Source organism: Linderina pennispora, assembly GCF_002104995.1.
Source record: "Linderina pennispora strain ATCC 12442 chromosome Unknown DL89scaffold_76, whole genome shotgun sequence".
NCBI lineage: Eukaryota > Fungi > Kickxellomycota > Kickxellomycetes > Kickxellales > Kickxellaceae > Linderina > Linderina pennispora.
Window position 1 is genome coordinate 9226 of NW_024468324.1, and position 15595 is coordinate 24820.

At 51.4% G+C, this 15595-nt stretch overlaps 1 protein-coding gene across 1 annotated transcript; it reads right to left on the reverse strand.

The window, feature by feature from the left end:
• Positions 1 to 3037: 3037 nt before the first annotated feature.
• DL89DRAFT_297108 (uncharacterized protein) lies at positions 3038 to 3433 on the reverse strand (the record flags this gene model as incomplete). The annotated part of the gene is made up of 1 exon (XM_040890739.1): positions 3038 to 3433. The coding sequence occupies one exon, from the start codon at positions 3431 to 3433 to the stop codon at positions 3038 to 3040; it is 396 nt and encodes a 131-aa protein (XP_040739319.1).
• Between the last annotated feature and the right edge of the window lie 12162 nt (positions 3434 to 15595).

The following is a 15595-nucleotide window of genomic DNA, read 5'->3' on the forward strand; positions in this document are numbered from 1 at the left end:
TTGCACGCGGAATCCGGAATAGATGCCCGCGAGTCGGAGCCTTGCGTGCCAGGTGATTCAGCAGCTTCCCCCGCTTGTTGGGCGATAGCCACATTATGAAATCTCCTAGTCGGGATTTCTTCGAAAGCACTGCTCGGGCTGTCTCGCCGAGTGGAGAGCGCTCGGTAGGCAGGTGCTCCATGAGAGTATCGACACCAAAGCAGAAGGTTGCATCTGCTACTTTCTCGCCAGATACGAGCGCACGCGTCTCTTCCGCCCAGCGGTTGAGGAAAAGGACAGCACTGGTACCGTCCGCGACACCATGGTTGAAGCTTGCTGCAATGACTATTCCGCTGTTGTCCTTCAGGCGCACGATATGGATACTCACGAGCTTTATCTTTCTTGTCACCTTGTCTGGGCATGGAATATGACCGACAGAGAATAGATCGCCGGGCAAAGTCGTAGGGTTGAACTTGGCCGATTGGATTTCCCGGAAATGTTTATCAGACTGCGACTCGCGGTACTCGGGCAGGTTGAGGCTGTTTCGGTCGACAACCACATTCAGCTCTCTCTTTCTTGACTGTTTGTAATACCCGGCAAACCAGGGGAAATGGGTGAGTGTCCGGTAGAATGCCTCCTGGAGCTTGTCACTAGGCATGAAGTCCTTGCCAGCAGTGGGATTGGCATAAAAATATATGGGTCGTATGCTCATAGTAGAATACGACAACTCGACCTTTCTACATCTGTATGTCATCGACACTACGCTAGTAATAAAGTGGTCCATTTGAGGGTGGGGAGTGAAAGCTGAAATTATTGAATACAGAGGTGACAATCCTAGAGTTCCTCGTCAATAATTTATACGGAGGGCGAGATTGTGTGGTAAACGAGGATGTGCTTACAGATGGGAGCTACCATTGAATAAGGGTCAATGGGTATGTATATTTTCATTTAAATTGCCATTATTTAATATCTAGTGGCTGTGCTGCTGTTGTTGTTTGCATGTTTTAGGTGTTAGGTAATTGTATGCGTGATGTAATATCTTGGCCAGGCATTGTGTACGGATGGGAGTGGCTGCAGATTACAAATATATTAATTGCCGCGAGTGTGTTTACACAATTTCAACATTCCTTTTTAGCCATTCAGGTTTCAAAGGCTGGAGCTGCGAGAAACAACATTTTGCAACGTGGTTTGGGAATCGCAAGGGACTGGCAGGCTGCCCACCGATACCTAATACTCATGCTCAGACAGTGTGTTCTGACTGGCAGGCCACTAGGATTAGATACTTGTTTCAAGTATATCCTTTGAGCACTATATATTAGTAGACATGTTCAGCTAAACCCATCCAGAACCTGCTTTTCAAAACGTTTTCCATCTCTCGTGGCACAAGAGAGACAGTAACGAGGATACCAGTACTAGGCGAAGGAGAGGAGAGAACTATAGACGGCCCCGGGCCGAGCTGAGGATGCACAGTTGAGAACGCCTGAAAACCGCTGCCGAAATCTGCATCATACATACTCGCATGCACCAAATTGCTTGGGACAGTCATATGCCTGTGCGCATTGCCAATGGCCATGAAATTCGCGGTGTAGATATCGTCCGACTCCAGCATATCAATGCACTGACCGATGTATGGCAGTGTTAGTTCAGATATTATCGCCATACAATAGTCGCCTGCGGTGGTATTCGCTCTGCCTGTCAGCTTTGCCAGCCACCCCTGACTTTCCTTTGCCATACTGACCACAGCCTGTCCCTATACCTTGCACACGACAGCAGAAAGGACTATATTGGTACATGGCCGTGTCCCAGGTGGCAAGTACTCAAGCGCCAAAGAGCTCGTGTAAGAGGGACTGTGTGGCTGGACGCTAGGCAAAACAGTATAGAACAATCAATGGCGATTACGGCCAGATCAGGGGATTCTAGCTCACTTTGACCTAGTTTATTGGCTGAGGCACTGTGGCAACTATCCGCAGCTGGCTATAACCACCGGTTTGCCAGTTAGCTCCGGTCTCCGTAACAAGCCTGTTTGAACCGGAGGTCCGTTCCTGGATAAAGCTGACCCTTCGTTCTGTTGTGCGCAATGGGCAACCTTTATCTCCCTGCATGTTTTACTTTTGTATTTATTGGACCTTTAGTTCTGCTACCTTTTAAATGAGTGAATTCGGCGAGTTCTTTGTGCCCTCGTCAGATAACATCAAGTTGCATGCGCGTCTGCGGACACCGAGCAACCCGCGGCGTATGCCCTCGGGTGAGGTAGGGGTATTTCTAATCTGTCACGGCCTGCTCGACACGAAACACGCGGCGCTGTTCCAGGGCCTGCAGCGCATGCTTCCGTATGCGTCGATTGCGTTTGATTTCCGCGGCAGCGGGCACAGCACCGGAACGACCAACTACGGCAACTACCTGGAGGAGGCCGAGGACATCCGTCACATGGTCGACCACATCAATGGACAGGACGGGCAGCGTGTAATTGGGATAATCGGGCACTCGAAGGGCGGCTCAAGCATGTTTTTGTTTGCGCAAAAGTACCCAGCAATGTGTCCGCAGTTGCTGATAAACTTGTCGGCGCGGTACTGGCTGGACCAGGAGATTGCGGGCCGCTGGAAGCCCCACCATCTGGAGGCACTGGAGAAGGAAGGGGTGTTTATGTGGCGCACGTTTGGCGGGGCACCGGCGGCAAAAGCCCCCATGGCAGATGATGGGTATGCAGGGCTGGCATCGGTGGATGATGTACCGATGCGCGAGTACTGGGTGACGGCGGACCATTTGCGTATGCGCAATGCCACAGATATGTCGGTGGTGCAGCAGCTGCCGTTCCAGCACTGCTATGTATTGAATATCATGGGCAGCAAGGACAAGGTGGTGCCGGAGCGCGACGTGTGGGAGTACGACCGGGTGATGCGGCTCGGGGCGCCGGACTCCCACCGCGTTGTGACCCAGGTAGTCGAGGGCGCGTCGCATTTCTGGAGCAAGCAATTCGAGCTCACGGCCATTGAGGATATCATTAGCAGTTGGCTTAGCAAGGTCCTGCCATTAGCAAAGCTTTAATAAGTATATAACTTCAGTACGAAGTAGTAGCCCACAGCTTGACGGCGTCCCGGAACGCCTCCTGCAAGGACGCTAATTTCTGCTGGACATCCAGTATACGGGTCTCGTCTTCGGCCAGGTGGCGACGCGACATCACAAGCATGCGCTCATCATTGGCAGTCAGGTCAATGTCGCCGTGCAGATACTTTTCGCGTATCTTGGTCTGCAATTTAATCTGAGTGTGGGTTTCGGCCTGCAGGCGGGCGAGCTCCTTCAGACGCAGCTCGAGTTCGGGCCGCTGGCGCTCCAGGGAGTCGTGGGCCAGGGCAGCCAGGTATAAAAGGGCCTTTTCGCGCGCGTTGTGGGTCGAGCGGAGGCGGTCGCTGATGAGCTTGTAGAGGAGTTGGTCGGGTGTTGCGTGAGGCGGCATGAGTGGGGGAAAATACAGGTATAGATGGGTTGCCTGGGGGAGATGTACCAGGGAGGGGAGGGTATATATAGGGGTTTATTGTGTGGCGGGTTACAATAGCATCAAGGAGAGATGCCAGAAGTCTCGAGATTTGCAGAGTAGATGCTTTGGAGAATAATAGGGTAGGGTGGCACCTTTTGAATCTGCTGCGTCTGAATACAGCCATTCCGAGACATGCTTGCAATTGGAAGTACCTGTAAAAATATATGACTTGCATGTCCTGCGGGCTGGGACGGGATTTGCTGGGTTCGGCTGAACCACAAAAACGCAAGAGGCTCAGCAGGTGGTATTTGTCCATGTGAGGTATAGTAGAGGCGTACATGTCACCGAGGACAAAAAAAGAAAAATCGTTGTAAACAGCAGCTGCCTCGCGAATTACTATTTCCTTCTCCAGTCAATTTTTATTATTTTTACATTAATTTAGACAGCCAATGTACACGGTGGTGGATGCAGTGCGGGTGGTTCTCGGGTACGCGATATTCGTGCCAGTGGTGGCAGTGGCAGTGGTGGTGACGCTGCTGGTGGCGAACATCATGACATCATACCTGTTCCAGCGGCGACACAGACAGGCAAAGCACGGCCCATTACAGCCGCCGGTGCAGCGCATACAGCGACTGGGGTTCTGGAAAACACTCAATGCGCAGTCGCTCTACAAAACGCAATACAACGAGACGTGGGCCGAGCCCCATGTGCGGCTTGCTGGCTTGCCGCAGACAGAGACAGCACTGGCGCAGATAGTCGGCCTGGTGGTGCGGGATTTTGTGCATGGGTGGTTCCGCGGGATCTCGGCCGACCCGTCGTTCCCGCGCTGCGTGCAGACGCAGATAGTGCAGTGCAGCGAGGGCATCGTGGAAAGGGCGCGGGGGCTGGATGTGGCAGAGTTCCTGGTCGGCCAAGTGGTGCCGATAGCGACACGGCATCTGAAGGCCTTGCGGCAGAAGACAAGCAAATGGCATGCGGCGGCCGAGGGCAAGCGGCAGGTGATGGCACATATGCGGCATATAGTGGATCTAGTGGTGCCGCTGGTGCTGCCGGTCGACCAGGCGTCGTTTCTGCCGCACCGCGTGCTGGTGCGCGAATTGCTGGTGGGTGCGCTCCTGGCGCCCATAGTGATGAGCCTGGCGGAGCCCGACACGCTGAACCAACTGCTGGACGGGCAGTTGGCGCGGCTGATCCGCGAGCAGCATATGGTCAGCGAGCTTCGCGAGGCACTGGAGATGCAGGCGGACGAGCATGTGGCCACGTACCAGGAGTTCATGGAGACCATTGAGGCGTGCGGGGACGCAAACGAGCTTGTGCGCATCCATGAGGACGTGGTCGCGCAGATCCGCAAGAAGCGCATTCTGATCATGGGTCTGGGCAAGGACGACATTGTGCATGGTGAGCGGGTGCGGGACATATTGGTGTATGTGAACCGGCTCTACGTGGCGAAAAAGAAGGCCGAGCGGCGGCTTGAGCTGCTTCGTAAAGATGCGCCTCCGGCGTTCGGCACGCCTAATAAACGCATGTCAACCTACTATGCGCACCGCGATGAGCCCGAGACGCTGGGCCTGCCGCAATTCACACTGCGCGAAATCCTGACCAACGTGTCCAGCCTGTCAGCGTTCGCTGAGCACCTGGACCCCTCGAGCCGCGCTCTGCTGGAATTCTGGCTGAACATCGAGGGCGTCAAATCACAGCCCACCAGTGCGGTGATGGGGGTTTTGTGGAAGACGTATTTCACACGACGTGCCGATGAGCTGGCAGCGCTGGGCCCCGAGACCGCCGCTGCAGTGTCGGATGTGCAAAAGTACCTGAAGCCGTGGCGGGCGCCCGGCGAAATGGCGCTGGGTGAGGTGCCCGAGCAGGAATGCCGGGAAGCGTTTCGCATGATTAGCGAGGTGCAGGGCCAGGTGTTCAGCTACCTCAAGCAAAAGGAGCTGCCTTCGTTCCTGCACGGCCCGCTCTACAAACGGTTCCTGCGCTCCTATGTGGTCACCCCGCGCCAGGAGCAGGTCGACGGTGCGTTGTTTGCTGAGAGACCGGAGATACCAGAGATGCCAGAGATGCCAGAGATGCCAGAGATGCCAGAGATGCCAGAGATATCAGAGAGACGCCGGTCGGTAGCCGAGTCGGTTGGGTCGACAGGACGGTCTGAAGCCTCGTCACGGCGGATGTCGGAGCGCTGGAGCTTTGCGCCTGCCAAGCCTCGCCCAGCGCCCATGGCCGTGGAGACTGCAGCGGCAGTGGTCGTGCATCGCAACGAGAGCGCATCCAGTATCATGCATATGGAGTCAGCCATTGATCTGCCAAACGACTTATCGGGATCGGTGCCAGAAGAGCTGTCACCAGCAGACCATCCGGAGGAGCCGTCCGAGTATCTGCAGCCGGTGCGCCGTCGTGTCGACCGGTCGGAGGTACGGCGGCTCAGCGCGTCGTTGCGGTCAATCAGCTTGCATGATGCCGGCAAAGTCGACAGTGCGCTGGCCGAGCCCCTGGAGCCCCTGCTCTCTGACAGTGAAGAGGAGGAGGAGGAAGAGGCGACGTCCGAGACCGACTCTGACCCGTCGTCGCTGGTATTGGCGCGCGCACTAACGAATCCAGCGCCCGGCGACCTCTTCCTCGACCTGCGGCTCACGCAGCTGACCGAAGCGCTGGCGCGCAAGGCCCACCAGATGGCGATCGTCAAGGCGCTGATGAAGCAGGCAATGACCCGCCACAAGCCGCACGAGCAGCGCATCTTGCAGGCGTCGTACCGGGATTTGCGCCGGGAGCTTCTGGCCGGCGTCGAGCAGCAGAAGCTGTATGAAATGTGTCTGCGCGAGCACACGCTGTCGGAACGCACGCTGCTGCACATTCCGCGCGCCATGGCCACCGACGACGCAGAGCCGCATACCGTCTATCTGATTGAGCTGCAGCAGACCCAGGACTCCCATGCCCTGGCTGGCTGGGTCGTAGCCAGGCGGTACCGCGAATTCCACGCATTGCACCGCGAGCTGAAGCTGCAGGAGCCGCAGGAAATGCGCAGGCACGAGCTGCCTGCCCGTGCCCCACTCCCCTGGCTGCAGAAAAAGGACGTTGAGCAGCGCCGCCTGCTGCTGGAGCGCTACCTGTCTGGGCTGCTGCGTGTGCCGCGGCTCTGCCAGACCCACGCCCTGAAGCTGTTCCTGTCGGCGCTGCCGCCGCCCGACAACGAGCAGCCGCTGGGATGGATGGCACGCATCCACGCCACGGTCAACCAAGACCTGGAGGGGATTACTGGCGCCGAGTCCATGCTCGATATGATTGTCAAGGAGCTGGCCGGCCAAGTCACCATGCAGAGTGCGAGGCCCGAGGAGCCCACACTGTTCACCGATCCCTTATCCGACGTGTTTGTCGAACTGTTCGGCCTGACCAGCCGCCGCAACTGGCTGCGCAAGCAAGCAATTTCCATTCTCCTGAGGCATATTCTCGGCGGCACCGTCGAGCGCCGTGTCCGCGATGCCACCCAGTCCCTACTGAAGGACCAGCTGCTCTCTGGCCTTCTGGAGAATCTGCGCGCCACGCTGTGGCCCGACAATGGTTCTGGCGGGTTCTTGCATTTCCAGGGCTTCAAGCAGCGGACCGAGTTGCAGAAAAAGGAGTGTCGCGAGAGCGCGCGCACCCAGATGCTGTGGTACGTGCCCAGGCTTCTGGGCGCCATGGTGGGCAGGAAAAATGCTGTCACCGGGGCTACCCGTTTGGTCGATGCTGTGCAACTGCCCAAGGCTAATTTGAGCCTGGTGCTGATGCTATTCGATGCTGTTGTTGTGGCAGTGTTTCCCGAAATCAGGTACCAGATGGAGCAGTAGCGGGGGGTTTTGACTTTTGATGTTTATTGTGCGCCAAACGCAGCTAGGGTTTCCCTGGACTTCTCCTGCAGCTAGTGCCCCTTTGCAATGGTACTTTTCCTAGTGAGTCTGTTGCTGTCTGAATATCCTCGACAATACGAGTCTGTTTGGTATTTTTTTTGCTCCTGAAGTCTGCACATCTCCCCAAGCAAAGTCTTCTGAACATGGTACTAAACACTATAAATACTCACCATTTCTCCCAGGCTAATTTGTTCTGCGATAACTATCCTTTCATCAATATTGCAAAAAAAAAAAAAAAGTACTATGTATCCCCATATGCAGCCCGTCCAGTCAACCGGTGAAGAGTACAGTGCTGGCTATGGCGGCTATGACTATTGTGATGGATATTCCGATCGTCCTGCGGACCACTATGGCCATCTGGTGGAAGTGCATGGTCTCAATTCCACGAATAATCGAGCCGCGATAGAGCGCAAACCTAGGCTTTCCCAGATCAGAGCGATTGCGCAAAACACTTTGCCTGCTGTTTACTCCACTGCTGCCAGCTTGCAAACTAGCCCATTTGCTCCTAATCAGTTTATTCCTCAGCCTCCTCCTCTCGCTCCTGGCCAGCCAAACTCTGTCTCATTGGCCCACTACCATTATTCCAATTACTAGTCTGCTACCTGTGGTTTACTACGTCTTCTATGGTTGGAATACCCCATGAATTTTCGCTGACGAATGTTTAGGTATATCATTCCTAGAGGACATGTTTCAACTTGTACGTTTGGTGTCAATAAATGCATAGGAACACATTCAGTGTATATCAGGTAGATATTGTTTAGCAAGAGATGCCTATTGCTCTTATTACTGCTATTTAGCAATGCTAGTCTTTTCACTCTACTAGTCAGTAAGGGATGTTTTTCCAGGCATTTGATATATTCACCGGCATTTGTCGAATGAGTACTCGGTATCTATCAGTCTCTAGAATAGCTCCATTGGTGCCTATTGTGTGTGCTTGAGATACGTGATAAAGTTAACGGAACGTTATGAGATCCTTGTGGCGCTGAATATTATTTGAATCCATTCTAACCTGAGTCTGCAATGGTTTGTACTCAAACACAATATGGAATTTATTTTTATCCCAGAGGACCAGTGACTCACGGGTGCAGCAATATATGGCTACTCAAGCGCATATCCAAGGAAAAATATGTAGTATCTCGAGTTTATGGAATACTGCTGATAGCCTCCTGCAATTGAAAAATAATGTTCACTTTCGGTGCGCCGTTCTACAACGTAGTATTAAACATGGAAGCATGCTATGGAAAGAAGGAAGAATCTCCAAATGAATAGCCGTATCTCTGTTTATACAGGTAGTCAGTGCCTACACGAGGACATCTAGAGCCACGCCGATCACTGTCTGGATTGGCACAGCTAATCAAAAGCACATGTTTACAATAACCAGTTCTGTGTATTCTCCGTTAGCCAAAGCGCCAGAAGTTACAGAATGTATATACTTGTCACAAATGGTGAACATTTATTTATCATCACATGAAATACATGTCGCCCTCCAGATTCCGGTGCACTGGAACCAATGCCACATCATCGGTACGCTTACCTGTGAATTTGGATAGCTGATCAAATGGAATGTTTGTGTGGAATCTCCCCTGACCCGTTAGCCTATGTGCATAGTAGACAGGGGCTGGCATGGTGGCAGCCTTGGGCACAATCGGATACAAGTAGCTGAGATTGTATGTGAGTTGCTGGATGTCCTCAACCGAAAACTGGCTGTCATCGTGTAGCACCATATAATATGCTGGTCGTGCAGTGCCGATAGTCGACGCATGCGCCAGCAGGTAAAAGTCAAACAAGCATGGGTTGACTACGCCCTGCTCAAGCACGGTTCCCGGTAGACAGTTACCGTTCCCCCCAGCCTCGGTGCATAGATCCTGCCCTGGTGCGGGCAGTATGCGTGTGTGGTGCCGCTTTCGCACAATTACCATTGTCACCTTGGGCCGGTACCCGGGCTCGATCAATTCACACCCCTTGTAAATCCCGTCGAGCTCAAGCTGCTTGACTGTCTGCAGCACTGAATCGCCAATGCCATCGCGATAGTAGATGATGCGCTTGGGCTTTTGCTTTGTCTTGCTGTAAAAAATCCGCAGGCAATGGCGCACGATGACGTCAAAGTTTTCGATAAACTCCATCTTCTTCGGGTGCTGTAGCACAGTACCGGCAAACCGCCGGCACTCCAAGTCTACTGAGCTCAAGATCGCTGCTACTGACATGTTGCCAGCCTCTGTAGTGTGGTTGACGTCCGCTGATATCACCATTGTCGAGTCGATGCCAGGCATGTCGCGGGTCTGCAAGCCCGCAGTGAAGCCGCCAAGCTTTGTGTTGATCTTCAGGCCCACTAGTGTCGTGTACTTTGGGTTGTTGCCCTGCCGAACGTTGTTTGCCAGCAGACACTGTGTCATAACTCCGACGACGGTGGTGCCAACACGCTTGATCTCGCCGTACCGTGCCAGGCTGTTTGCTGGTAGGACGCACATCACGAGCTGGACAGGCACCTTCGACTGTGTTTCAGCCGCCTGGCACGCGCTGCGGATTTCTGACTCGATAGAGCAGTTCATCGGCGCGTACTTGATGGGCGGTGCAGTGCATGCGATCTGGACGCCGATCTTACTGCATGTCTTGGCCAGCTGGTTCACAAATGTACTGACCATCGCTTGTGGCACCATGCGCTGGTTGGTAAAGCATATGATGGCCCATGATACGAGCTGCTTGCCTTCGATGACTTTTTGTCTGTCTGCCTGCCAGTGTGCGTGCGACGGAGTTATGACTTGGTCGTCTCGGAACTTTAGCTGCGGTGTCTGTAAAACGCGGGCGTCAAACTTTTCGAGCTGTTGGCTGACAGTGATACCGAACGCCTTCAGATCCGGATTATTAGCTGTGTCCAAAAGCTCGATTCCATGCTCGGTGATCCTCTGTCGCGCCTGTGGGCCGAGGCTACCAAACCGAAACACCTGCGACTGCTGATATCCACTGACTTTGGGCAGCATCTGACCAGGCACCACCTCGCACAGCTCCACGGGCACCATGGTTCCCAGAGCAGTCTTTGCACAAGGCAAGCGGGTGTCTATATCTGCCTTGTAGAACTGAGCGATAGGCACGCCGTCAATTCTCACTCTGCTGGCGGGCACTGGTGAGAACCCCGAGATCCACGCCGTGGCATCCGATCCAGGTATTCTGAATTTTACATTTTTTAGCACCGGTGCCATCCTCCGCCAGTCGTCGATCTGCAGGTCCTCAAGTGACTGCACCCGCTTGGAGCGGAAGAAATCCATCGCCATGTCCTGCAGTGTGCGGCCGCTGATTACAGGCACTGGCTTTGTGTGAATGCTCAGAAACAGCGAGCCCTGGCCTGCCTTGACGGTCTGCCGGAACCCCCACCAGATATCGAACCCGGCGTCGGTCCTAATCTTCTCAAACTCCGTCACGCAAGTATTCCCCAGAACACCCAGCTGGATCATAGGGTAAACCCGGAATATCCGATCCAGCACAAACAGCAAGTCGTGGATGTATGTCTCTGGAATCGATCGATCACCATCGCAGTACCTTTTCAGCGCCTTCGTCTCATAGCGCCGATGCATGCTAATGGTCACCTCGAACTGGTGCATAGTCTCGGGCCGCCCAAACAGCCGCGGAACGGTCTTCTTCAGCTCATCGCCGATAGAGTCCTTCTTGCCAATGATCGATTTGGGCGCAAATATGAACTCGCCACCGTCATAAGCAAAGTATCTGTCTGTCGCTCCGATTGCCGCCTTCACCAGCTCACTTTTGATTGCTACGGGAACGCGTTTGGCGCCAACCACTGTAGCCTTGTATGCGTAAATGTGCCTGCATTTAATTTCCGAAATGCGGAACGCATTCAGCAACACCTCGGTCGCTGTGCCAGCTGCACTTGGCTTTTCCGGTGGCTTAGGTAGTCCCTGCCACTGGTCGGCAACCTCTTTGCTCTTTTTGCCCATGTAGTCTACGGGAAGTTCGAATGAGTAGAGGAAAACAGTCGCAGAGCACCAAAGTTTGAATTGCTGTGAAAAGAATGTCAATTGGAAGAGTTGCACGCTGCTGTGTATTTTTCGGTCGATTGCCTGAAAATTTTAGGGTTGCGAACGGCTCGAGCCGCGGTTTGCCTTCTATAAATCTGTGAAGACGAGCCCGAACTCGTTGCTGACCAACATTGTCTGCAGCTTCAGCCGCTTTATTTCGCTGATGTGCTTCCTCATAGCCTCTGACGAGTTGAATAGTTTCTCGCAACACTGGCAAAACACATATTCGCTGGTGTCATGAGATGGCATTAGTAAAAATAGAGGGCTGGAGGAAAATAATGGAGTGATGAAGTGGTTCTTGGCTTTTGTTGGGTGGCAAATGGCGTTTATATAGAACCATTGTCTGATAGTATAACTGCAAAGCCTGCGAGTCATACTTTTAGCACATTGCTGGTAATGTGCTTATTGGCAATACAGCACATGGCTTTAGGAGTACCGATTTATTATAGTCACTTTTCAAAATCCAGCCATCACCTTTATATGGAATCCTGTGAACGCTCTTTAGATGCGTCCTATGGCGATTGTATCTGGTAAACAGCATCTTACAGATGGGACAAAATAGTACAAGGTCGTGTCGTACCTTTTAGGGTGATGAACTCCTTGGAATCCCAAGCATTATTTTGGAAAAGCAGATATCGAGAGCAAAGAAGTAAGTGAGAGCAAGGGAAAGGCAGTCAACAGACACTTGCAGGCAGCACTGCGTTTTATATCTGCCAGCTAATACCGCTATTTTGTTTAGATAGCCATCTAGAACCAGCCATTAGGTATTGCCAACCAAATTCGTGATTGGGTGGGGTTTCTATATTGACTGTGGAATGGCACATTGCAGGGCAAATAATTTGGACATTCGGAAACAGTCATTGTGAAACTGCCCTCTATAAGTGCTGCGATATATATCAGCCCCATTGATGTACACAATCTTGGTCTGGCTTTGAATCGGTTAGTATATATTACTCTAGTTGTCAGCTCTCCTCCAAATTCCAAGTCGCATAAAGGGAAAAGTAGGACGAGAATGCTGACGTCCTGAATTTAAGCTCTAAGAACGCTATTCACCAGATAGCATGATAGTTTGTGCTGTCCAAGTTGTATCAAGGCTGCTAATAGGGCAAAATATCACAATTTTGTATTCGACATGGAGGTTAAAAAAAAATCAATTTTACATACATTATTGAAGCATGTGCCTCCTGCGATTCCGAATCAGCAACTGATAATCTGCCATGCCATACCATTCTTGTCAGCAGAACCCATGGGTATTTTTTCGGTGCCTACTGAGGTCCAAGTACGTGTAAAACGGCTCATTGCACTGCCAACACATGTGGTTAAATTCGAAATCCCAATTGAAGACGAGCATACTACGTGCTTTTCTGCGCATTGCTGAATCAAATGGTGAAGCACCTTAGTTTGATAGCTGATAAGAGGAGAGAAGCGACGCTTGACGGTTCTCTGCCCAATCTACTACTAGTTTTATACCCTCTTTGACACGTAATGACGAAACCAGATTGCGATCAACCCTTCAGGAAATATACAGATGGAGGCGCCAACAAGCAAAAGTCGGTTTTATCTTCTAGGGCCACCGGTGTTGTATCACCAATACTACTTTGTGGTGCTATCATTATGCAGGTCTGAATATGGAAATGAGATTTTGATAAATACTGAAGACCGATGAAAACTGGCTGCCTTGGTGTCGAGTGATCGCACCAGGTTTTATAAAAGCCTATACACACCGTAAAAGCTTGGTGGGTGGCTGCGATGAGCCAAAATCATGACGCCAGAGCCATGGCGAAGAGGGGCGAGTCTGATGGCTACCGATAAGAAATAACAGTCTGGAAGGCTGTAGAGTACTTGGTATCTGGTCGCAGGGTAATTCTGGTTCCTTTCAGCAAGTAAAATAAGTATATTGGTAGCAGATATGGCCAAGAGGAACTAGCGAATAGGTGCTTTTGTTTCGTTTTTCACTCTGGCTTCGGTTTTAGCTGAAGCCAGGACCAGATTCCAATGTTTTTTTGACTTGAATGGTTCTGCGGTAGTCTCTAAGCTTTTTGAGACAAGCACTGCAAATAGAGGTTTGAGTGCATGAACATTTTTGTGTTTTGGTATTATTCTGTAGGCTCATTTAGGCTTATTCGCTATTTTGTGGTGGTGCGTAGTATATATTCAAGGGTGAAACGAAATCAAACGGGATTAGATATAGGAGCCAGCTCTGGATTGATGGTGCGAGATTCGCTATTTGTACGTGTGTAGAATGAGACTAAGCACCGAGTTTCGACTCCTTGTACTGTATTGTGAGCATCACGAATGGCTGACATGCTATTATGTAGTAGATATAGAGTTAAGTCTATTGTTTTCTGGATCATAAGAATGGCTATAATAGCGACTTCGCACCTATGCTACATTCTGCCATCATGTAACAATACATTACAGATCTTGCTAAGAATTACATGAATGATACATGTAATCAATATACTTATGAAATACCCTATTACAAAAATAGTACATACGTGCTCTACCGGTATTGTTTTGCGGCAACATGCCAATTGTTTAATAATTACTTTAACTGTAAAGAGGGGAGAATAGTAGCGACTTGACTTTTGCTTCAAGTCTGTCTGCTATATTTATATTCGCCGCCTCATTTATCCGCAAGCCACTGCCCAGTATATCACGGTGTGATCCGTCTTGATGGCAGAGTAGATACACATCAGTTGCCAACAATTGATGCAGCTGTGATGTTGCTACCCGCGAGGGGTGTGCTGGTGACAAGCGGGTCTCAGCACAACCACTGGACGGTGCTATAAATATGGATATCCAGATCGGCCTTCATAGTGTGGTTCCAAATTCATAGTTTCAGTAACCCATGGATCAAAATCCTTAGGCCACAATGGCCATTCATACTATTTCAGGCGACTAGCGCCACTATTTAGACGGGCACACGCCCCTTCACCTGATAATTCTTTCTCCCTTCCTTCCTTCATTCATATAGCATACTTCATATATTCAATATACGTCGTGGAAAGGTGCTTGGAGAGTAAACGTATTTCAGACGGTTGCAGGAGGTTGTTTATCCAAGCTTATCGTACCCGAGGCATCACACATAGGATCCATGCTCAGTTGTGACCCTCATTCCTGATCAGTACATTTTCACATGCTTCCGTATTCTTGCATGCTAACTGCTTTCGTTGATGACAGATGACGTTCACTATTGCTGCTCAATAAAAATATTGCAAAAATCGCCACATCTATGAGACTCATGCCTGCTGGCAGGTTGCAGTGCTGTTGAACGCCAACCTTTGCAGGTTCCTCAGAACGTAACAGCGGCAATGGCTGAGGTATTGAGGAGGAAAGAATGCTATCAAGTTTTGGGGTGGTTGGTTGTGAGCACTAGAGCCTCCCTATACAGACATGCTACTGCTGTGTGCTTTTGCTCCAAAATTCTCATTACAACACAGTATCAACATGTGCAGTAAATAAGCTACCCAACCGACTGAAATGATGTAGATATTCACACCTGTTGACGTGTTGTTCTGGCGCTACTTCGCCGTGTCCATACCGATTTGCAGTCCGGTCTATGTGCGCACTGGTAGTTGGGGCTGACTGCTGTGCGACCACGCCATTGCCCTTCACATGATGGCAAAAGACATAAACATGCGGATTTGCGACCATGCAATGGTGCAATTTCATGGCGGCGGCGAATGGGATGCAGTACACGCTTTTAGTGGCACCACTGTCACCTGCGGATAAGTATGTATATATTCGAGGGTGATCCACAGCAGCTGCATGCAATCCAGGTCGTGCATGTGTGGAGTCCTATTTTTGTCCGCCCCAACAGTGCATGTTTTCAGCACGACGAAACTGGTCAGCCAAGGGGGGCAATCCCGGGTGTGCCGATGCAAATCTTGGCTAGTCGCCTGTGCCGCTTGGAGCTGTTCAGCCAGTCAGCAGTGGTAGCGGGACTGAGGGCGCAAAAAGCGAATGGGGCGAAGCATATTCAGAAACAACCTAGAAAAGCTACGGTGAACAATACCGCAAACTTGATACGCTTCAAGGGGCCAGTGTTGTTGACACCACATTGCTTGGTGCGCAGGCAATAACAATGGGAGGAGAAAATAGCGCAAAAAAGAGAAGAAACAACGCATATCGGCCTTTTTACAGACCCTTTCCGCATGGCAGTGAGCAATAATTGGCGGGTGCCCCCTGCCGCGAGATCGCCTTCTCCGCTGGGCAAATCATGC